Source organism: Gorilla gorilla, chromosome 3 (genome assembly GCF_029281585.2).
Source record: "Gorilla gorilla gorilla isolate KB3781 chromosome 3, NHGRI_mGorGor1-v2.1_pri, whole genome shotgun sequence".
NCBI classification, from domain to species: Eukaryota; Metazoa; Chordata; class Mammalia; order Primates; family Hominidae; genus Gorilla; species Gorilla gorilla.
Window position 1 is genome coordinate 11006815 of NC_073227.2, and position 19958 is coordinate 11026772.

General features: G+C 56.9%; 1 protein-coding gene across 1 annotated transcript in view; it reads left to right on the forward strand.

Moving 5' to 3' along the window:
- CFAP99 (cilia and flagella associated protein 99) overlaps nucleotides 1-19958 on the forward strand; it is a 43909-nt gene that overhangs the window by 14009 nt on the left and 9942 nt on the right. Inside the window, exons 3-11 of the mRNA XM_055384375.2 lie at nucleotides 3407-3551; nucleotides 4604-4698; nucleotides 9960-10072; nucleotides 11961-12138; nucleotides 16631-16711; nucleotides 16895-16966; nucleotides 17908-17979; nucleotides 18225-18313; nucleotides 19103-19307. Of these exons, the coding sequence (XP_055240350.2) occupies nucleotides 3407-3551; nucleotides 4604-4698; nucleotides 9960-10072; nucleotides 11961-12138; nucleotides 16631-16711; nucleotides 16895-16966; nucleotides 17908-17979; nucleotides 18225-18313; nucleotides 19103-19307 (1050 nt within the window). The remainder of the gene's footprint in view (nucleotides 1-3406; nucleotides 3552-4603; nucleotides 4699-9959; nucleotides 10073-11960; nucleotides 12139-16630; nucleotides 16712-16894; nucleotides 16967-17907; nucleotides 17980-18224; nucleotides 18314-19102; nucleotides 19308-19958) is intronic.

The following is a 19958-nucleotide window of genomic DNA, read 5'->3' on the forward strand; positions in this document are numbered from 1 at the left end:
CATCACCCTCAGCGGCCACGCTGACTCACTGCTCTCGGAAGGGTCTGTCCTGGCTCCTGGGCTCCTCTGACAAGATGTCGTCAGTTACACGGGGCAGGGGGGGACCAGTGCCCTCGGTGTGGGTACAGCCTGGCAACTGCAGGAAGCTGAGAGGGAAACTGAGGTGCCAGCCTGGCTGTTGAGATCAGAGCCAGCCCCCCGCAGGAGCCCCTCACGGCAGCTCAGTGGGGGAGCCCTCACCCATCGAGCTCTCTCCATGCCCAGCCTCACTCACAGGATGTCACTGGGTCCCCGCAATCTATGTGGAGGCAGGGCATTCCCTTTCCTCTCTGGTGAGCGCCCAGGTGGCCATCTAGCCAAGAAAGGGACAGTAAACAAGCCATGCCGTGACTGGGACAGGCCATGTCCCGCGAGGGCTGGTCAGAAGCACAGTCCTCACAGCCGTGGGGCGAGTATGCCGGGAGGAGGTCGCAGGCAGAGGGAGAAGCCAGTTCCCTGATGAGGAAACAGGAGGCCAGTGTGACTGGAACAGCCAGGGCGGGCTGGGGACTCTGAGGGAGCTGGGCACCTCCATGCAGGGCCTCGCTGGCCACGGTGAGGAAGGACGCCTGACCCGACATCCATCTGAGAAGCCTTGCCCTGACTGCTGGGTCAAAAAGAGACTTGAAGGGGAGCAAGAGGAGAGGCAGGGAGAGCAGCCGGGGTCCCCCAGCCGAAGGGCCAGGAAGACAAACCGAGAGACACGCTGGGAGTAAGGAACCACGTTTACTGCGCCGCGAGGTTGGCGGGGGCAGGCTTGGGCCAAGCCCAGGAGGCTGGTTTCAGATACATTCATGTGACGTCCGCCGCAGTATCCGGGAAAGGCCCAGCGGCAGCAGGATCGAGGTTTCTGAGTTCAGGGATTGAGTTCAGGGAGCGGGGCCGGCTGGGGTATCCGTTTGGCAATCAGAATGCTGTCAGCCTCGAAGCTGGCTGAGATCACTCAGAAAGTGGATAATGAACAAACGTCACCATAGGGGAACTGCACCCTGAGCCCCTCCAATATGTGGAGGTTGAGAAGATAAAGAGGCACCCACAACGGAGCCCTAGAACAAAGGGCTGTCCCCGGGAGAATGTTGCTACCAGCTGGCATTCCAGCAGGAGCCCAAAAGCCAGTCCTGGCACTCCCAAGAGAAAGGGATTTAAATTTAACACGGGGAACCTTGTGCTTAAAGCCGTTGCAAGGGCTGGAGGAACTCATGCTGGGTCAGTCCCGGCTCCCAGCTGGTCAGGGCACTGCAGGGAGCAGCTCCCCACCACATCGGGTGGGACAGGCAGGGGCGAGCAGAAGGCTCTGGGAAGCCCAGCATCTACCACCCCTGGGGAGCTGAAGAAAAGGGGCATCCCCAAACCTTGCCCTACCATTTCTCCCATAAGTGTATATCTTGTTAGCAGAGCCCAGGCTGCACCCACATCCCCAGAGGCAGAGCTGCTGAAGCCTGTAGTTCTCAGGCCTCCAGCCCCTGCACTGCAGGGACGACGCTAGAAGGGCGTGGGAATGGCCCTATTTGCAGAGCAGTACCCAGATTGTTCTCATTCACATGTGTGGAAACTGAGGCCCCACAAGGTCATGTGGCTTGTGCAGAATGCTTCAGGTTAGCTCGTTACCCTGTTATCTTAGTACAAAAGCAACTGAAGGGCTGGGTGCGGTGGCTCACACCTGTAATCCCAGCACTTTGGGAGGTCGAGGCAGGCAGATCACCTGAGGTCAGGAGTTCTAGACCAGCCTGGCCAACATGGTGAAACCCCATCTCTACTAAATATACGAAAAATTAGCCGGGCATGGGTGGCTGGAGCCTGTAGTCCCAGCTGCTCGGGAGGCTGAGGCAGGAAATTGCTTGAACCCAGGAGGTGGAGGTTGCAGTGAGCTGAGATGGTGCCGCTGCACTCCAGCCTGGGCGACAGAGCAAGACTCCGTCTCAGAAAAAAAAAAAAAAAGCAACTGAAAAAATCACAAAGGAAAAGATAGATTTGATCTAAAATAAAAGTAAAATTCCTACATGCTCTATATGCCCAAAAATATTTTATACAAAGTTAAAAGGCAAATTAAAAACGTACAACAAATAACTATCATATTTATGGCTATGTTAATAGCCTTAACATAGAGACCTTATAAAAATGACTAAGAAAAATGTTATCCCAATAAAAAAAGTTTAGCCAATTATATTTAATAATTTACAGTATCATAGAACACATTGTAAGTGAAATTAATTATTAAATAATGATAATTCACAGAAAAATACAAGTGTTCAGAAAACATATGAGGCTGGACACAATGGCTCACGCCTGTAATCCCAACACTTTGGGAGGCCAAGGCAGGAGGATTGCTTGAGCCCAGGAGTTAGAGGCCAGCCTGAGGAACATGGTGAGATCCAGTCTTTACAAAAAATTAAAAAATGAGCCAGGCATGGTGGTGTGCATCTGTAGTCCCAGCTACTCAGGAGGCCGAGGTGGGAAGCAGCTACTCAGGAGGCCGAGGTGGGAAGCAGCTACTCAGGAGGCCGAGGTGGGAAGGCAGCCTGAGAGTGAGCAGTGATTCTGCCACTGCACTCCAGCCTGGACGACAGAGTGAGACCCTTCAAAAAAAAAAATCTATCTATATATATAGATATATATAGATATATGAAATTTTCACTGCTAATTTAAAAATCCAGACTAAAACAATGAGATTCCTTCTGCTTTGTGAGACAGGGTCCCACTCCATTGCCCCACCTCGAACTCCAGGCATGCACCACCACGCCCAGCTAAGTTTACACTTGACAGGCTCTTGCAGAGATGTTCCTTGCTCATGCATCATTCATTTTGGTTATTTTTTAATTCATTCATTTGAAAACCTTTATGAGTTCATTTGAAAATATTATTGTGGTAAAATACACATGACATAAAATGTACCACTGTAGCCATTTTTCAGCGTAGAGTTCCGTGGGGTTAGGCACATTCCCGCTGTTGTGCATCCATCACTGCCCTCTATCTGCAGAAGCTTTTCATCCGAGTGAACTGAAGCTCTGTCTGCATTAGGCGACTCTCATGCCCGCTGGCCCCTGGCACTCTCTGCTCTGCCTGGATGCGGCAGCCTGTTCTCATTAGCTGGAACCGCACAGCACTTGTCCCTTGTGTCATTCCTTGCACTGCCTCATCATCTTCGTTTATTTCTGTCTTTGCCCTGACCTCACTTGGCAAACCCAGGAGAATCTGGGGACCAGTTCCTGAGTGGGGAGGCACTGCCAGCTGCCTTGGGGGCCCCACTAACAGGCCCTTCGCAGCCCCGGGGCCGCTCCACCCATGCCTTTGCCCAAGTTTCCCACCCCCACCGCTGCCCTCTCCTCCCGGCCCAGGCAGGGCCCCCCACCGGCTGTCTCTCTTCCAGGCTCTGAGCCCCCAGAAGCAGAGCTTTGTTCTGGAGGTTCTGTCTGGGTGCCTCGAGTACCGGAAGCTGCTGACCGTCGTGGTGGATGCCTTCTACGTGGAGGATGGCCGACTCTGCCTGCGGGTTGACCACAGCCGCTTCGAGGGTAGGTGCCTGGCTGGTCCCCAGGGCCAGGCCGTAGAGACGGTTCACTCAGGCTCTCTGCGGAAAGGCCTGGCAGGCAGGCAGTGGGCGGGCGGGGCCAGCTCCTCCTTCCTGCCCTTGCACTGGAGGCTTCCCAGCTCCTCACCTCACTTGGTCCTTACCAGGCGGACCAGGACCTTGCAGACAGGAAACTGATGCCCCAGGGCAGACAGACCTGGCTCTGCCACCCCAGTTTAGGGCATCCAGCTCCCAAAGGCAGCCTGGACAACACGAGAGCCTTCCGTAGGCTGACCCCTAGCCACCACTGACCCCGAGGCCTTTGGACAAGATGGACCCTGTGGCTGCCATCTGGACAGTCCTGTGGGGGATTAAATACAAGAGACTCGCTGCCTGGCCTTCCTGCAGCCTCTGACAGCCATCTGCTTTCATGGGGCAGGGCGACCATTGCAAGCCAGGTGGCCAGTGCTGCTGGGGGGAGATCGGGGCAGCCCTGAGGCCCTGCACAGGGTCTTGCTGCCCCCGTCCAGGAAGGGAGAGGAGCGGGGCAAGCGCTGTAGGGTACTAGGAGACTGAGCTGAGCAGCTGGTGCCAGTCCTGAGCTAGGCTCCTGTCCCGACCCCTTGCCACCCAGCTGGAGCCTTATGATGCGCAGCATGTCCAGGCCGCAGGCTAGGGGCCCGTTACAGTTCCTGCCTTGGAGGAAACTCGGGCCCAGGTTTATTCACATTCTAGCCGGCTTGAGGTGACGATTCAGCTGCTCAGAAATCGACAAACAAGTCCAAAATGATTTCACTTTTACCTGGGGAGCCTTTGCAAATTCTGAGAGCTTATCAGATGGGATTATTTGTCAAAGTGCTTTGAAACCACAAATGCATTGCACTCTAAGACAATGTTGTTTGTGTTCGCTTATCATTTTCAGGTGGGCGCCAAAAGGGTGGGGGTTTTCCTGTGGCTGTGTGCCCCGACACGGTGGAGGCCTTCGGCTCCAGTCCCGCCGTGTCCCTGGTGCCCCTGTGACGTCCCTTAGCCTCTGACAGACCCCCTGTTTTCTAGTGATCTGCTACCTAGCCACATTCCTGCTGGAGGAACTCGGCTTCCAGCTGTTCTGTAACATCATCAAGTCCCAGCCCGTGGATAAAATGTGCAAGGTGAGCCACCCCTACCTGTCCACCAGGCCACGAGGGCCACGGGTGAGGTCCATCTGATCCTCGCCCACCTTTCGTCATTCTGGTTGGTTTTTTTTTTTTTTTTTTGGAGACGGAGTCTTGCTCTGTCGCCCAGGCTGGAGTGCAGTGGCGCGATCTCAGCTCACTGCAAACTCTGCCTCCTGGGTTCATACCATTCTCCTGCCTCAGCCTCCCGAGTAGCTGGGACTACAGGCGCCCGCCACCACGCCCGGCTATTTTTTTGTATTTTTAGTAGAGACGGGGTTTCACCATGTTATCCAGGATGGTCTCAATCTCCTGATCTCGTGATCCGCCCACCTCGGCCTCCCAAAGTGCTGGGATTACAGGCGTGAGCCACCGCGCCCGGCCTCTGGTTGGTTTTAATGAAAGAAACTCTGGTGGTTTTCTTCTGTATTTCAAAGAAGTAGCAAGCTGGGCATGCTGGCGCCCGTCTGTAGTCCCACCTGCTTGGGAGGCTGAAGCGGGAGGATCACTTGAGTCCAGGAGTTTGAGGCTGCAGTGAGCAGTGATTGAACCACTGCACTTGGGCCTGGGTGACAGAGCAAGACCCCGTCTCTAAAAAACAAAGAAACAACAACAACAACAAAAAACCCAATGCGCACCAACTAGTGTGGGTGAATGCGCTGCTTTTGTCCTGGGGAAATCCGATTCCGCTCCTCGGGGGCCTCTTCTGACTCATAATCAAACCCCAGGCCCAGAACAGCCTCTCCTCCCTGTGCAGCTTCAGGGGTCCAAGGGAATTGGTTCAGGGCCAGTTATGAGGATTGGCACCCCGAGGGGGAGCCTGCAGGAGCCCACGCCCCTGACTGCCTGGGGCCACTTGCGTGGGAAGCTGGCACACACAGGCCTCTGGACCAAAATGTTTGGGCCTGGGCCTGCTGCTCGCTGCTGGCTGCTGCCTGCTCACACTGACTGCCAGGTTTTCCCGAACACTCATGGTGCTTGTTCTTGCTCCATTCTTACAACGACCCAGTGAGGTTGCTCCTACATGGTACTCATCCCAGGGTTGCGGAAACTGGGGCACAGAGAGGATAAGTAATCTGCCCAATGTCACACAGCAAGAGGGTAGCGCAGCCAATTCCCAGACAAGGCTTTTAGCCACTGGCTTGCTCCTCCTTACTCTGCATGGAGGGGACAGTTTCCAGCCAAGGAGAGCCACTCCCTGGAGAAGTGAGTGGGAAAGCCCTTGGGCCCAGATCTTCGAGGTCTCTCTTAAAGGAAGCAGCTAGCTCTTCAGGGGGTGTTCCAAGCCTGGAGAAGTGGGAGACCTGGAGTGGCAGAGCCCACCAGGATTGCAGCCCCAGAGACCTGGGACCGGCGGCTCACACAGCACCTCAGCCACCTAACAGGTGAAAGGAGGGAGAGTGCAGCCCCGAGCCAGCACTGTACACATCAATGACACATTTTCCATCTACACGGAAACGTAAATAATTCATGACGCATACACATTTGTATAGTTAGCTTAAGCAAGGCCTTCATTTTAATGAAAAAGCAGCAAAACTGATGGCATTTTCTGGCAGATACCTGGAGACTGAGTTGGGGCCAGCTTCCCTGGAAACCAGAAACCAAACACCAGAAACCAGAAACCAAACCCTGGAAACAAGAGGGCACTGGTGTCTGCTCTTCTATTACTATCTTCACTTTTTTTTTTTTTTTTTTAAGACGGGGTCTCGCTTTGTCGCCCAGGCTGGAGTGCAGTGGTGCAATCTCGGCTCACTGCAACCTCTGCCTCCTGGGTTCAAGTGATTCTCCTGCCTCAGCCTCCCAAGTAGCTGGGATTATGGCATGTGCCATCACGCCTGGCTAATTTTTGTATTTTAGTAGAGACAGGGTTTCACCATGTTGGCCAGGCTGGTCTCGAACTCCTGACCTCAGGTGATCCGCCTGCCTTGGCCTCCCAAAGTGTTGAGATTACAGGCGTGAGCCACTGTGCCCAGGTTGACATTCTTAATAATTGCTGAACAGGCAGGGCATGGTGGCTCACGCCTGTAATCCCAAAACTTTGGGAGGCCAAAGCTGGAAGTTTGCTTGAGCCCAGGAGATTGAGACCAGCCTGGGCGACAGAGCAAAACCCCAACTCTACAAAAAAAATTTTTTTTTTTTTTTGAGGTGGAGTCTTACTCTATCCCCCAGGCTGGAGTGCAGTGGCGTGATCTCCACTCACTGCAAGCTCTGCCTCCCAGGTTCATGCCATTCTCCTGCCTCAGCCTCCCGAGTAGCTGGGACTACAGGCGCCCGCCACCATACCTGGCTAATTTTTTTTGTATTTTTAGTAGAGACGGGGTTTCACCATGTTAGCCAGGATGGTCTCGATCTCCTGACTTTGTGATCCACCTGTCTCAGCCTCCCAAAGTGCTGGGATTACAGGCGTGAGCCACCGCGCCCGGCCAAAATTTTTTTTAAATTAGCCTGGCATGGTGGTGCTTACCTGTAATTCCAGCCACTCACGAGGTTGAAGCAGGAGGATCACTTGAGCCCAGGAGTCTGAGGCTGCAGTGAGCCATGATTGTGCCACTGCACTCCAGCCTGGGTGACAGAGCAAGACCCCTTCCTAAATGATAATAATAATAGTAATAATTGTTGAGGCCGGGCGCAATAATCCAGCACTTTGGGAGGCCGAAGTGGGTGTATCACTTGAGGTCAAGAGTTTGAGACCAGCCTGACCAACATGGTGAAACCCCGTCTCTATTAAAAATAGAAAAAAATTAGCCGGTCATGGTGGCACGCGCCTATAATCCCAGCTGCTCAGGAGGCTGAGGCAGGAGAATCACTTGAACCTGGGAGGCAGAGGTTGCAGTGAGCTGAGATGGCGCCATTGCACTCCAGCCTGGGCGACAGAGCGAGACTCTGTCTCAAAAAAAAAAAAAAAAAAAAAATTGTTGAACAAAGATCCATGTTTTGTCTTGCCCTGGGTCCCACAGTGGTGGAGGTGGCCCTGGATCAATCTCGGCCTGCAGAGCCCCAAAGCGCCAGCCCAAGACAGAGTGCTCAGGGGCTGCTGCAGGGCCTCCCTAGGAATTTGGGGCGCTGGCCACACAGCACCGTTGGGGACAGGGTGGTGCCCCCAACACTGGTGCCTGCACACTTACCAACTCAGAGAGCCTCTGGAGACAGATCCATGGGAATAGCCCACATAAATCCCCAAGGGAACTGCCCAAGAGACTGCCTCCCTCCATCCCACACCCCATGCCCCGCTGGGCCGTGCCCATCCCATTGGGGTCCTTCTTCCTGCCTCGGGGCTCCAGGAAGAGGCCAGCCTGGGCCTTGAAGAAGGGGAGCAAGCTACTGGGACGCCACCCTGTGGCCTCTCCAGGAAAGCCCCTGGGCCACACCTTGGGTGCTGGCACCACCATGGTCAGGAGTGGTGGGCGGTGACATGGTGTGGCTCCCAGGAGGTGGCGCTCCTCACTCTGCAGGGAGTGGCCCTGAGACACCTGTAGGGGGCTGATGGCCCCACAGCTCCAGGGAATCCGCCCGCTGGCAGAGGGGGAGTCAGACCCACCGCAAAGCCCCACCCCAACTCCAGCAGGTTCCGGGTAGGGCTGTCCCACCACACCCCAGTGAGGATGGGGGCCTCAATACAGGGCTGTGTCCTGGTGGGAGCACCCCAGCTGAGATGCTGAGTGTGGGGATGGGGTTTGGAGATGGAGGGATTGGGTGGGGGCAGGGACCAGTGCTGAGTCTGTCCCAGGGGACTCAGGAAAGCACAAAAGGTCTGCTCCCAAATGGGGGTGGCCAGAAGGAAGGTAAGTAGAGACCCCAGCCTCGGGGCAGGGAAAATGGCCCCCTTGAGGGAGGAAGCAGTAACAGCATGCAGCTGAAATGGGAAGGGGTGGGAAAGGGGGTGGAAGCAGCTGCGGAAGGCTCTAGAGGGATCCCTGGTTTCCTCTGCATGGAGAAGAGAAGGGTGTGGAGGCCCGAGGGGAGGCTGCTGGGGAGGGTGGCCACCCTGGGGAGGCACAGCAGTGACTGCAGGCCCTGCCTGGCTGGCACACAGAAGCCACCATCCTGCCCACCATTACCCCCGCTCAGCCCGTGCCTCCTCGGCCACCTCCCAAGTCAACTCCCTGCCCCCAAGACCACCATTCAGGATGTGCTTCTGGGGCCGTCACCATGGAGCCCCAGACCCTCGGCTCCCCATCCAACTGGCTTTCGGGAAGTTGACTGGACAAGGCCCTCCAAGCTGAGGATGTGCCGCCAGCTTCTCAGGCACCCCCTCCCCACGGCAGCCCACCCAGGGACCCCGGGGGCTGCTCCTCCCAGCTGGAAGGGGAGCCAAGGTCCAGGCCTCCAGCACCAGCATCAGAGTTCCGTGGTGACAGTCCCAGAAGCACACCCTGCGCGGTGGCCTTGGGGGCAGGGAGCTCACTGGGGGTGCTGGGGGCCTTGGGGGCAGGGAGCCACTGGGGGTGCTGGGGGCCCTGGGGGCAGGGAGCCACTGGGGGTGCTGGGGGCCCTGGGGGCAGGGAGCTCACTGGGGGTGCTGGGGGCCCTGGGGGCAGGGAGCCACTGGGGGTGCTGGGGGCCCTGGGGGCAGGGAGCCACTGGGGGTGCTGGGGACCTTGGGGACAGGGAGCCACTGGGGGTGCTGGGGGCCTTGGGGACAGGGAGCCACTGGGGGTGCTGGGGGCCTTGGGGGCAGGGAGCCACTGGGGGTGCTGGGGGCCTTGGGGACAGGGAGCTCACTGGCGGTGCTGGGGGCCTTGGGGGCAGGGAGCCACTGGGGGTGCTGGGGGCCTTGGGGACAGGGAGCCACTGGGGGTGCTGGGGGCCTTGGGGGCAGGGAGCCACTGGGGGTGCTGGGGGCCTTGGGGACAGGGAGCTCACTGGCGGTGCTGGGGGCCTTGGGGGCAGGGAGCCACTGGGGGTGCTGGGGGCCTTGGGGGCAGGGAGCCACTGGGGGTGCTGGGGGCCCTGGGGGCAGGGAGCCACTGGGGGTGCTGGGGGCCCTGGGGACAGGGAGCTCACTGGGGGTGCTGGGGGCCCTGGGGGCAGGGAGCCACTGGGGGTGCTGGGGGCCTTGGGGGCAGGGAGCCACTGGGGGTGCTGGGGGCCTTGGGGACAGGGAGCTCACTGGGGGTGCTGGGGGCCCTGGGGGCAGGGAGCCACTGGGGGTGCTGGGGGCCTTGGGGGCAGGGAGCTCACTGGGGGTGCTGGGGGCTTTGCCCGGTGAGGGGTTGGGCCCAGGGCTCCGGCCCCCTGACAGCCCCCATCCACCCCAGTTCCTCAGGTTCTTCTTCAACCCCCTGCACCTGTGCTCATGGATCAAGGACGAGTGGAGCCTCATCTACGAGCCGGCCCACGTGAAGGAGAACTGGATCGATCCCCTGATGAGGTAGGCTGGATGGGGGGCTCTGGGGGCCCTGAATGGCATCTGCACCCCATTTCAGGTGCCTCCACGGGCACGGGAGCTCCACATTCCCCTTCCTGCTCCCAGAAGCTCTATGAGTGTCAGTAATCACTCCGTGTTCGGATGAGATCTTCGGAGAAGCCCCAAGTCCCAGGCTGGCCCCACAGCCTCGCGGGGAGGAACAGACGTGGTCCAACTGCCCAAGCCCCAGCCTGGGCTCCCTCCATGCCAGTCAGCTGACACGTGGCGGGTGGCTGAAGGCCATTTCAGGACTGGCTGAGTGAATGGGGCAGAGCCGGCCCTTCTGTGCTGGAGCCTACATGCTGGCTGGGGCTGCGTCAGTGGTTCTAGTCCTGTGGGGACTCTGCAGGGCCTTTGGCCTCTCTGCAGATCCCAAGAGTGCGGAGTAGGGGTGAGGGTGGAGGGAGCTGAGGAAGCGACAGATCAGTTCCTGGTGGATTCTGGGGTCCAGATATCTCTCGGGGTCCCCAAGCCTGCTGCCCTCATGCTGCCCTTGCTGCCTTCTCCTGCCTCCCCAGCAGGCCTGGGGCAAACTCCAGGGCAGGGCAGAACCCCCAGGCAGAGGGGTCAGCACAGTTGCTAGGGCCCTGCCTTGTGCTCCATGGAGAGGCCTGCTGGGGCCTGAGTGCAGCTGAGGGGCCCCCCAGTTTTTTCCCTTCTGATAGGACTTGAAGGGATCCACTTTGTCTTCCTAAGGACAGACAGACAGGCTGTTGTGGCACAAGCAGCCCACTTAGGTGCCAGCTGTGTGCAGAAGACCTGGAGGCCCAGGGGAGATGGAAGCCGTTCCTGTGGGGAGAGGAGGCCCTGGAGATGTTCCTTTACCAAGGGGAAGTCCCCAGTCTCACCCAGTCCACTCCTGGCAATCAAGATAAACCTCCAAAGGAAGGAGTAGGAGTGGCCCTGCTGGTGCCCTTACCTTGTGCCCCAGGCTAGACTCACTGCCCACTCAGGGGCCCCCATGGCCTGGGCCTGCAGGGTTGCCTCTGGGAAGCTACTCAGCTCAGTTCCTGTGAGCCCCTCTTCCTGCACCACCACCCCCATTCAGGCTTCCTCTGCCTACTCTAGGACCAGCCCCTCTCCCCAACCTGCCTCAAGTTGGGAGCACTGGGGCCTGGCCCTGGCAAGACCCCAAGACTCCACTTGCTATGGGCCCTGGACCATGGCTCTTAAGGTGAGGGAGGAGCTATTTCAAGCCATGCCCTCTGCCCCCTGGGAGCCCACACAAGAGGACACTTGATAGGCTGATGATGGTGGGCTGTGCCCATGCTGGGTGTGGGACATGGAAGGGGGAGCCCCAGACTTGGGCGGCCTGGCAAGGCCCTTCCCAAACCCCTGCTCGACAGCACCCCCACCCAGAGGCTGTACCAAGAACAACTGGGCTCCTGCCCCACCTGACTCCACAGCTCCATTTCCAGGAGTCACCAACAGTGTAGTTCCAGAATGTTCCTTTCCAAAAAGCCCCTTTCTCCACTGCTGGCTTCCATCTGCTCCAGCCCAGATTGGCTTCCTGCATCCTGGCTACTGCTTGTCCTCAGAGCCCCTGGATTCCTGCAGCAGGGCTGTCCCTGTCCTCCTAGCTCCCCACTCACCAGCATGGCCCAATGCCTCTGGGCCTATTTCCTGTATCTGTACAAGGGGACTGCGTCTGTATGTGTTTCAGGGGTTTAGTTGACAGCGTGTATGCCTACAAGTAGAAGCCACTTCGTGAAGTGAGGCCGTCCATCCCACTATCACCTCCACCCCAAGGTGGACCCAATCACTTGGGGAGCCCTTTGGATCCTAAAGGCCATCGCCTTATTGAACAGCTTAGGGAGTGACCATAAGAGGCGTTTCCACTTTTGCCTTCAAGATGGCAGCCAGAGGTCCAGGAGCTGATCAACCACCTGGAGGGCGTGTCTGCCAGTCAATCCTCTCCTTTAAAGACCAAGGCCAAGGTCACAGAGCCCAAGGAATTCAACCTGACTGCCCCCAGGCCCCGCACCATTCCAGCGCCCGAACCAGTCCCGGTCGTGGCCAAGCCGAGACCCGTGAGTGTGGGCATTCTCAGCAGGCACTGGCTTGCAGGCATCAGGGTAGCCAAGCTGGGAGAGTGGACTGTGTGGGCCTGTGGGGGACTGGGCTCCCCCCAGGGCTGAGGGTGCACTGGACCAGACCAGGAACACTAAATGACCCCACCCCACCCCCACTCCCCACAGAGAGGGAAACCCAGCTGACCCGGAGCCCACCCAGTGGATTCCCACACTCCACGCACTGTGATCTTATAAGTAGGTGTTGAGCGGAGCTGTCAGGCCATGGGGCTCCGACCTGTCGGGAGTTGGAGCTTGGAGCCCACTTTTAACTCTGGCATAATGCAACACCCCCTCCCCATTAAGTATGATGTGTAGATGACAGCATACTCTTTGGGCAGGCCTAGAGACTCTTCCTCTCTCTTTCTTTCTCTTCCCACTGCTGACTTATCAGTCAGGATGCTTTGTATTGCAAATAACAGAAAAATGCAGTTCAAACTGGCTTAGACAATAGAGCACGGGCTGACCCTCATGAGTGAAGTAGGATAGGCTTCAGGCATACGTGACCAGGGTTCCAGCTCTGTTTCTCGTATAGGTGCATGAGAGGACACCTGGGGCCAAGAATTCTTTGGAAAAGTCTGACTGGACCAGCTTAGGTCTCATGCCTGCCTTGAATTGATCACTGTGATCAGGAATATAATGTCCTGACTGGTCATGGGTTCTATCTCAAGCACCAGCAATGGACTGAGCTTCCCAGAACCTACGTGGTTCTGCAACAGGACTAAGGGCTATATGGGAGGGGAAGGGGATGGTGCTGGGAGGCCCCAGAGTCCTGCCCCACTCCCACCATCCTTCAGGTCTCATTAACATCCCTCTTCCCAGAGACGCTTTTCATGAAACCCTCAAATATGTCAGTTCCTTCACTTAGTTTACTTCTCACTGATCCTGGCTCCTTTTCTTCACCGAATTGGAGTTTAGAGTTGTTTAGTAATTTGTGGGCCTGCCTATTGTCTGCCTACTCCAGCAGACATCATCCATCTTATTTGTCCCATATTCTCTTTTTATTTCATTTTATTATTGTTGTTATTATTATTATTATTATTTGAGACAGAGTCTCGCTCTGTCACCCAGGCTGGAGTGCAGTGGCACAATCTTGGCTCACTGCAACCTCTGCCTCCTAGGTTTAAGTGATTCTCCTGCCTCAGCCTCCCGAGTAGCTGGGATTACAGGTACCGGCCACCACGCCCGGCTAATTTTTATATTTTTAGTAGAGGTAGGGTTTTGTCATGTTGGCCGGGCTGGTCCCTAACTGACCTCAGGTGATCTGCCCACCTAGGCCTCCCAAAGTGCTGGGATTACAGGCGTAAGCCACCACACCTGGCCATTATTTGTCCCATATTCTCAATGCCTAGCCTAGTCATGGCTCAAAGCAGAACCTCAGTAAATACCGGTTGGATGGATGGATGGGTGGATGGATTATCAGATGGATGGTAGATGGATGGGTGGATGAATGGATAGATGGATGGATGGATGATTGGATGGGTGAATGGATAGATGGATGATTGGATGGAGGAATGGATGGGTGGATGAATGATCAAATGAATGGATGGGTATGTGGGTAAGTGGGTGGATGGATGTCAGATGGATGAAGAGATGATCAGGTGGATGGATGAATGAGTAGATGGATGGGTGGGTGAATGAATGGATGGATGGGTAGATAGATGGATGGATGGTTGGACTCATGGAAGGATAAGTTGATGGATAGATGGATAGTCAGATGGAAGGATGGGTGGGTGGATGGATGGATGGATGATAGATGGTGAATGGATGGATGGATAGATGATCAGATGGGTAGATGGATGAGCAGATGGGTGAGTAGATGGATGGGTGAGTGAATGAATGAATGAGTTGGTAGATAGATGGACGCATGGAAGGATAAGTGGATGGATAGATGGATGACTGGATGGATGGATGGATGGACACATGGAAGGATAAGCGAATGGATGGATGGATACATGCATGGAAGGATAAGTGGATGGGTGGATGGATGGAGGGATGGATGATTGGATGATTGGATAGATGATCAAATGGTAGGCTGGTGGGTGGGTGAGTGAATGGGTGATCAGGTGGATGGATAGATGATCAAATGGATGAATGGATGAGTAGATGGATGGGTAAGTGAATGAATGGATGGGTGGGTAGATGGATGGATTAATGGATAGATGGATAGATGGATGAACAGATGGGTGGATGGATGATCAGATGAGTTTATGGATGGATGAATGGATGAACACATGGGTGAGTAGATGAATGAGTGGGTGAATGAATGGATGGGTGGGTGGATGGATGGATGGATGGATGGACGGATGGATTGGATGATTGGATGGATGATTAAATTGTTGGATGGGTGGGTGGGTGAGTGAATGGATGATCAGATGGATGGATAGATGATCAAATGGATGAATGGGTGATTAGATGGATGAAAAGATGAGTGGGTAGGTGAATTAATGGATGGGTGGGTGGGTGGATGGATGGATGGATGGATGGATGATTAGATTATGGATAGATAGATGGATGATCACATGGGTGAGATGAATGAGTGGGTGAATGAATGGATGGGTGGATGGATGGATGGATGGATGGATGGATGGATGGATGGATGGATGGATGGATGGCTTCATGGAAGGATAAGTAGATGGATGGATAAGTGGATGAATGGATGGATAGATGGATGGATGGATGATCAGAGGGATGGATAGATGGATAGACAAATGGATGGATGGGTGGGTGAGTGGGTGGATGATCAGATGGATGGATGATTAGATGGAGGTGGATGATGGATGGATGATCAGAGACCTTGTTGCTGAGCAACCCCACAGTTGCCCCATCTGTATAATCTTCAGCATTTCTGACCCCATCTCCTCAGGGCTCAGTGTGTTTGTCTCAGGTCATGATGCCAACTTCATTTCTCTCTCTGTCTCTGCCAAGCACAGCCCCTGCCTGGGCCCTCACCATGCCCTCCCATGCTCTATAGCTGTGTGCCTCTCAGTACAATCTGTGAGATGTTTGTGGACATGTACCTTCTCTGCATCCACAGGGTGGCTGTGCTGAAACTATCCTCTACCCTCCCTGCCCTGCCCCATGCCTAAGACATCCTTCCCCTTCAGGGTTGAGGGCCCACTGTAATTCACTCATTCATTCATCCAACAGATAGTTACAGAGTACCAAGTATATGCCAGGCACTGTGACCTCATGAAGCATGCACTTCAGTGGGGGATGCAGACAAAATCAGGATAAGTAAAACATATGTTGCGTTAGCTGGTGATAAGTGCTGAGGAGACAAAATGATGCAGACAAAGGAGATAAGACGTGTTGGAGTGGTTGTGATTCTGGATTGTGTGGCCTAGAAAGGCCTCCCGAGAAATGCCATGGAGTAAAAAACCAGAAGTGAGCAAGTCGGCCATGGGGTGTCTCAGGGAACAGCATCCTGGGCAGGAGCAAGGTGCAGGCAAAGGCCCTGGGGCAGTGCCCACCCTCCCTCAAGTGTTTGAGGGTGGCCAGGAGGGGCTGGAGTGGAATGAGGCAGGGAAGAGGGAAGGCGGGGTACCGGTCTGGTCACACATCCACTGGAGGGAGCAGAGACAGGACACATTGAGGCAGGCTAGTGCCAACACAGGGTCCCTCCAGCTGCAGTGGCCAAGGAGGGCAGTGAGAGGCAGTTCGTGGAGATGTCTTGAAGCAGGTGGGCAGGAGATGGATGTGGGTGTGAGAGACAGAGGTGACAAGGAGGACTCTGAGGCATGGGTGAGGAATGGACAGCGGTCGTGGTCAGTGAGGCTGAGGGAGGGCTGGTTTGAGGAAGATGAGGGTTTCAGGTTTGGACGAGTTGATTTTCCATGACTGTTAGATGTGCAGGGGAGAAGGCATGGAGTTAGGAGGGTAATACAGCAGTCTGGAGCTCAGGGATATCTAGGCCGGCCCCCTCCTGCTCCTTCATGGACACAGCTCCGGCCATATTATCGGAGCCTCCTGTGACTGGACTCGGGGATATGGTGCAGCCGCCCTGGCCTCTGCAGTGTCCCCTCCTGACAGCTTACTTTGCAGGGGTCCGTGATATTCTCCCAGCCTCTCCTGCCCAGGCAGCCATCTTCTGCCTGTCTCCCAGTGTCAAGGGAGCTGGCTGCCTCCCCCTCTTGCTCCTACCCACCCTGGCCATCCCATGCTGGCCGATGGTACGCCCTCAGTACTGCCGGCTCATGTCTTACCCCACCCACCCCATCCCAGGCCAAGCTCCAGACCCCACGCCAATGACCAGCCTGACCTCCTTCCCTTGACTTCCAACGCTGACCCACCAGCACCCAGTGGTGTTAGCTCCAGCCCTGTTTCTCCTCCAGTGCAGGCCGCCACCACCCTCCCCTTCACCCACATCCACCAAGCTGTCAGCCCTGGCATTTCTAGGCCCCTCCCACTCGCAGCTGCTGACCATAGGCTCTTCCTCCCACCACTTCAACAGGTCCCCCAGAGCACCTACCAGCCACCCAAGGAGCAGCAGCAGCTGGAGACAGTCAAGAGGTACAACCGCCGAAAGGCCGAGGTGAGCTGTGTGCGACCCCTGCCTTCCTAGAGACCCCATATGAGGGATGTGTGAAGGGAAGGTGGGGTGGGGAGAGGGAAGAGGAGGCAAGAGGGGGAGGCTGGGTGGAAGTTCGTCCTCCCATGGCCTGGAGGACACTGGGCAGAGGCTGGTGGGACTGGAGCCGCGGTGTCACTGTGGCAGGAGCTGCTGCTGAGGGCAAACATGGAGGAACTGCGCTGCGCCATGCCCAGGTCCTGCAGGGAGCGAGTGCAGGTACCGCCCAGCTCTCTCAAGGCCCATCATCGAGGCGCCATCTTCTCAAGCCATCAGAAAGTTCCTCCCAGTGCCATCGCAGTGACCACTTATGTAGCCTTTTACCACTGAGGGCCGGGGAGGGGCGGATTCCCAGTAGCACTGGGAAAGTGCGCCTTGAGCCCACTGCGGTGTGGCCCCTAAGCAGGCGGGTGTAGACGCGCACCCACATCCCCCGGGAGGAAGCTCACGGGAAAGCACCTGCAGGTGCTGCCTCTGGGTGTCTCCAGATGTTCCGTGACAAGCATTTCATGTCTCTGTAAGGAAAAAACAAACCCAGGTATGTTTGCCAATAAAGAAAAAGCAAAGTAACGAGGACAGGAGAGACTGTGCCTGGCGGGGCTCACTCAGGAGCACGGCCCCGCTGGGTGGCAAGGGTCCCACCGTGAGGGCAGACCCGAGCTGGGCAGCCCATATGGTGCATGCCGCAGGGCTGCAATGACCGAGTGCCCAGAGGGGTGGCCTTTGCAGCCACTCCTCTCACTGCAGCTTGCGGTGCCCACCCTGGGGTATGTTGGCAAAGCAGCTGGCGGCTGGGCCAGGAGCAGACAGGCTCGGGGAGAGGCCATGGGGGCCAGCCAGACCCCAGCTCTGGGGGTGGCTGAGGAGAGGGTCACTGAGCCCTGAGGCCAAGTTGTCCTGACTGGGAAGCACTGTTCCCAGGCCCACAGGCCCTGCACCCTCCCTGTTCCAGCCTGGGTGGAACCACAGCAAGGCTTGGGGGGCATTGGAAGATAGAGACCCTGACCTGGCGTGGTGGTAGGGATGGGCAGCTGGGGGGAGGATGAAGAGGGGTGAGCCAGGCCTCCCCAGGGTGCTGGGCCAGCATCCACCTGGTGTGTGTTTGGGGGCACCCAGCAGGCACAGGTGCCAGGCGGCCAGCTCTGCCCTGACTCCTGCAGGGCTCCAAGCAGCAGCTGCGGCTTCAGATCCCACCCCGAATCCGAAAGACTCCGAAGCTGACCTTCTATAGGGTGAGGGGTGCTCCTGGATGGTCAGGCTGCTCTCCCTGGGCACCCACCCCTCCAGACCTTTTCTGCCCGTAGAGGCTCAGATGACCTGAGCTGGGGGACCTAGAGTCCCAAGGACGGCCCCACCCTGGGGGATAGGGAAGCACCTGGGCAGGGGGCAGGTGTGATGGGCACAAGGGCAGGAGGGGCACTTGCTGCCCCCAAGGGTCTCCTCAAGCCCCCACCACAGCCAGTCCCCAATCCCGCAGCCCGACAACATCCTGGTCAAGCTGAACACCACAGCCATCCTGCGAGAAGGGGCCTTGTACCAGCGGCAGGTGGAGCAGGAGCTGCAGAGGTGAAGGGCGGCAGGCCCCCCCACCTGCCTTCCACGGCATCACCCTTGAGAGCAAAGGCCCAGAGGAGGGGCCTGGGGGCTGGGCAGCTCAGTGGAGAGGGACTCGGGGGTCACAACAGGCTGTGGTCCTGCAGCGGCAGGGGCGACAAGCAGGACTGTGTCAGGGTCCCAGGTGCATCTTACAAAGATCATGCCGGCTCAGTGAGGGGCATGAATGGGGCTGGAGGGACTTAGCAAAGGCCCAACCCACCCCAAACCTCCCTTGGGGTTACCTCCTCCCTGGACCCCTTCCTGATGCCCCCATCTCCTAGACCACCAGGGCTGCAAACCCCTGTGCTTACCCCACGCGGTGTGGTCGTGTCTTTCCTTGTCTGCAAGTCGGGCTGTGGGGGGAGCATGGGTGTCTGACCAGATGGTGGAGTGGACGCACAGATGGTGCACAGGGGCAAGGGTGGCCAGGCCAGCAGAGGACAGAAGGTTGACGGATGGACAGATGATGGACACAGGATTGGTGGATGGACAGACAGTTGGACAGAGTGAGGGTAGACAAACAAGTGGATGAAGGGAGGGGTGGGTGGATGGGGCTGATGGGTGGACGCACAGGAAGGGGGACGAGGGGATGGGTGGACGGTGGGTCGGGGATAGGAGGAAGGGCAGGCCACGCAGCTGGGTGTCAGGAGTAGCAGCCCACGCCTGCGCAGCCGCTGTCCCCCAGGAAAACCTGTGACCACCTAGCAGCCTCTGTCACGGGAGAAACCCCAAGCTGTGCTTCTGTCCCTCTTTGCCCAGGGTTGATAAGCTCGTGGACGGGGCTGGGGACTTCTCTGAGTTCTTCGAGTGGCAGAAGAAGATGCAGGCGAAGGACCGGGAGGAGCAGCTGGCTGCAAGCGAGTGCCGGCGGTTGCAAGGGAAGCTTAGCCATGAGGAGGCCGTCCTAGCCCGGCAGAGCCTCATGCAGGAGAACAAGCAGAGGGTGGAGCAGCAGAAGGAGCAGGTGGGTGCCATGCAGGGCAGCTGGGCATGGGGCAGCCAGCTGAGCTGTGTGCCCACCGGGAGCTGCAGGGCCAGGGCTGGCAGTGGAGCTGAGTGTCCACAGCGCCCCCGTAGAAGCTACTGATGTCTTGGTCCTGGCTCCTCTTCCTCCTCGAAGGACACATTGCCTAGGTGGGCACGCTCAGCCTGTGTTCCCCGAGAGTGCCTGCTCCTTCCAGGGGGCCTCCCAGTGGCCTGGACCAGCGGGGAGCCTCAGCCCCAGGAGGCCAGCCTGTACACTCTCTCCTGGGACGTATCCCTTTGCAGGCCTGCGGTCAGGGACTTGATCAAAGGTCACTCAGATTGCTTCTTTTGATAGTTTCATCTGTGTCTGTATTCAATTTTAAGGTTTGCCTTTTCTTTCCTTTTTACTTTTTTAAAAAAATATGAAGGCCAGGCCAGGCATGGTGGCTCACACCTATAATCCCAGCACTTTAGGAGGCCAAGGCCAGAAGATCACTTGAGCCTAGGAGTTCAAGATCAGCCTGAGCAACATAGCAAAATCCCATCTCTGTAAAAAATGCAAAAATTAGCCGGGCATGGTGGTGCGTGCCCGTAGTCCCACCTACTTGGGAGGCTGAGGTAGGAGGATCACTTGAGCCTGGAAGGTCAA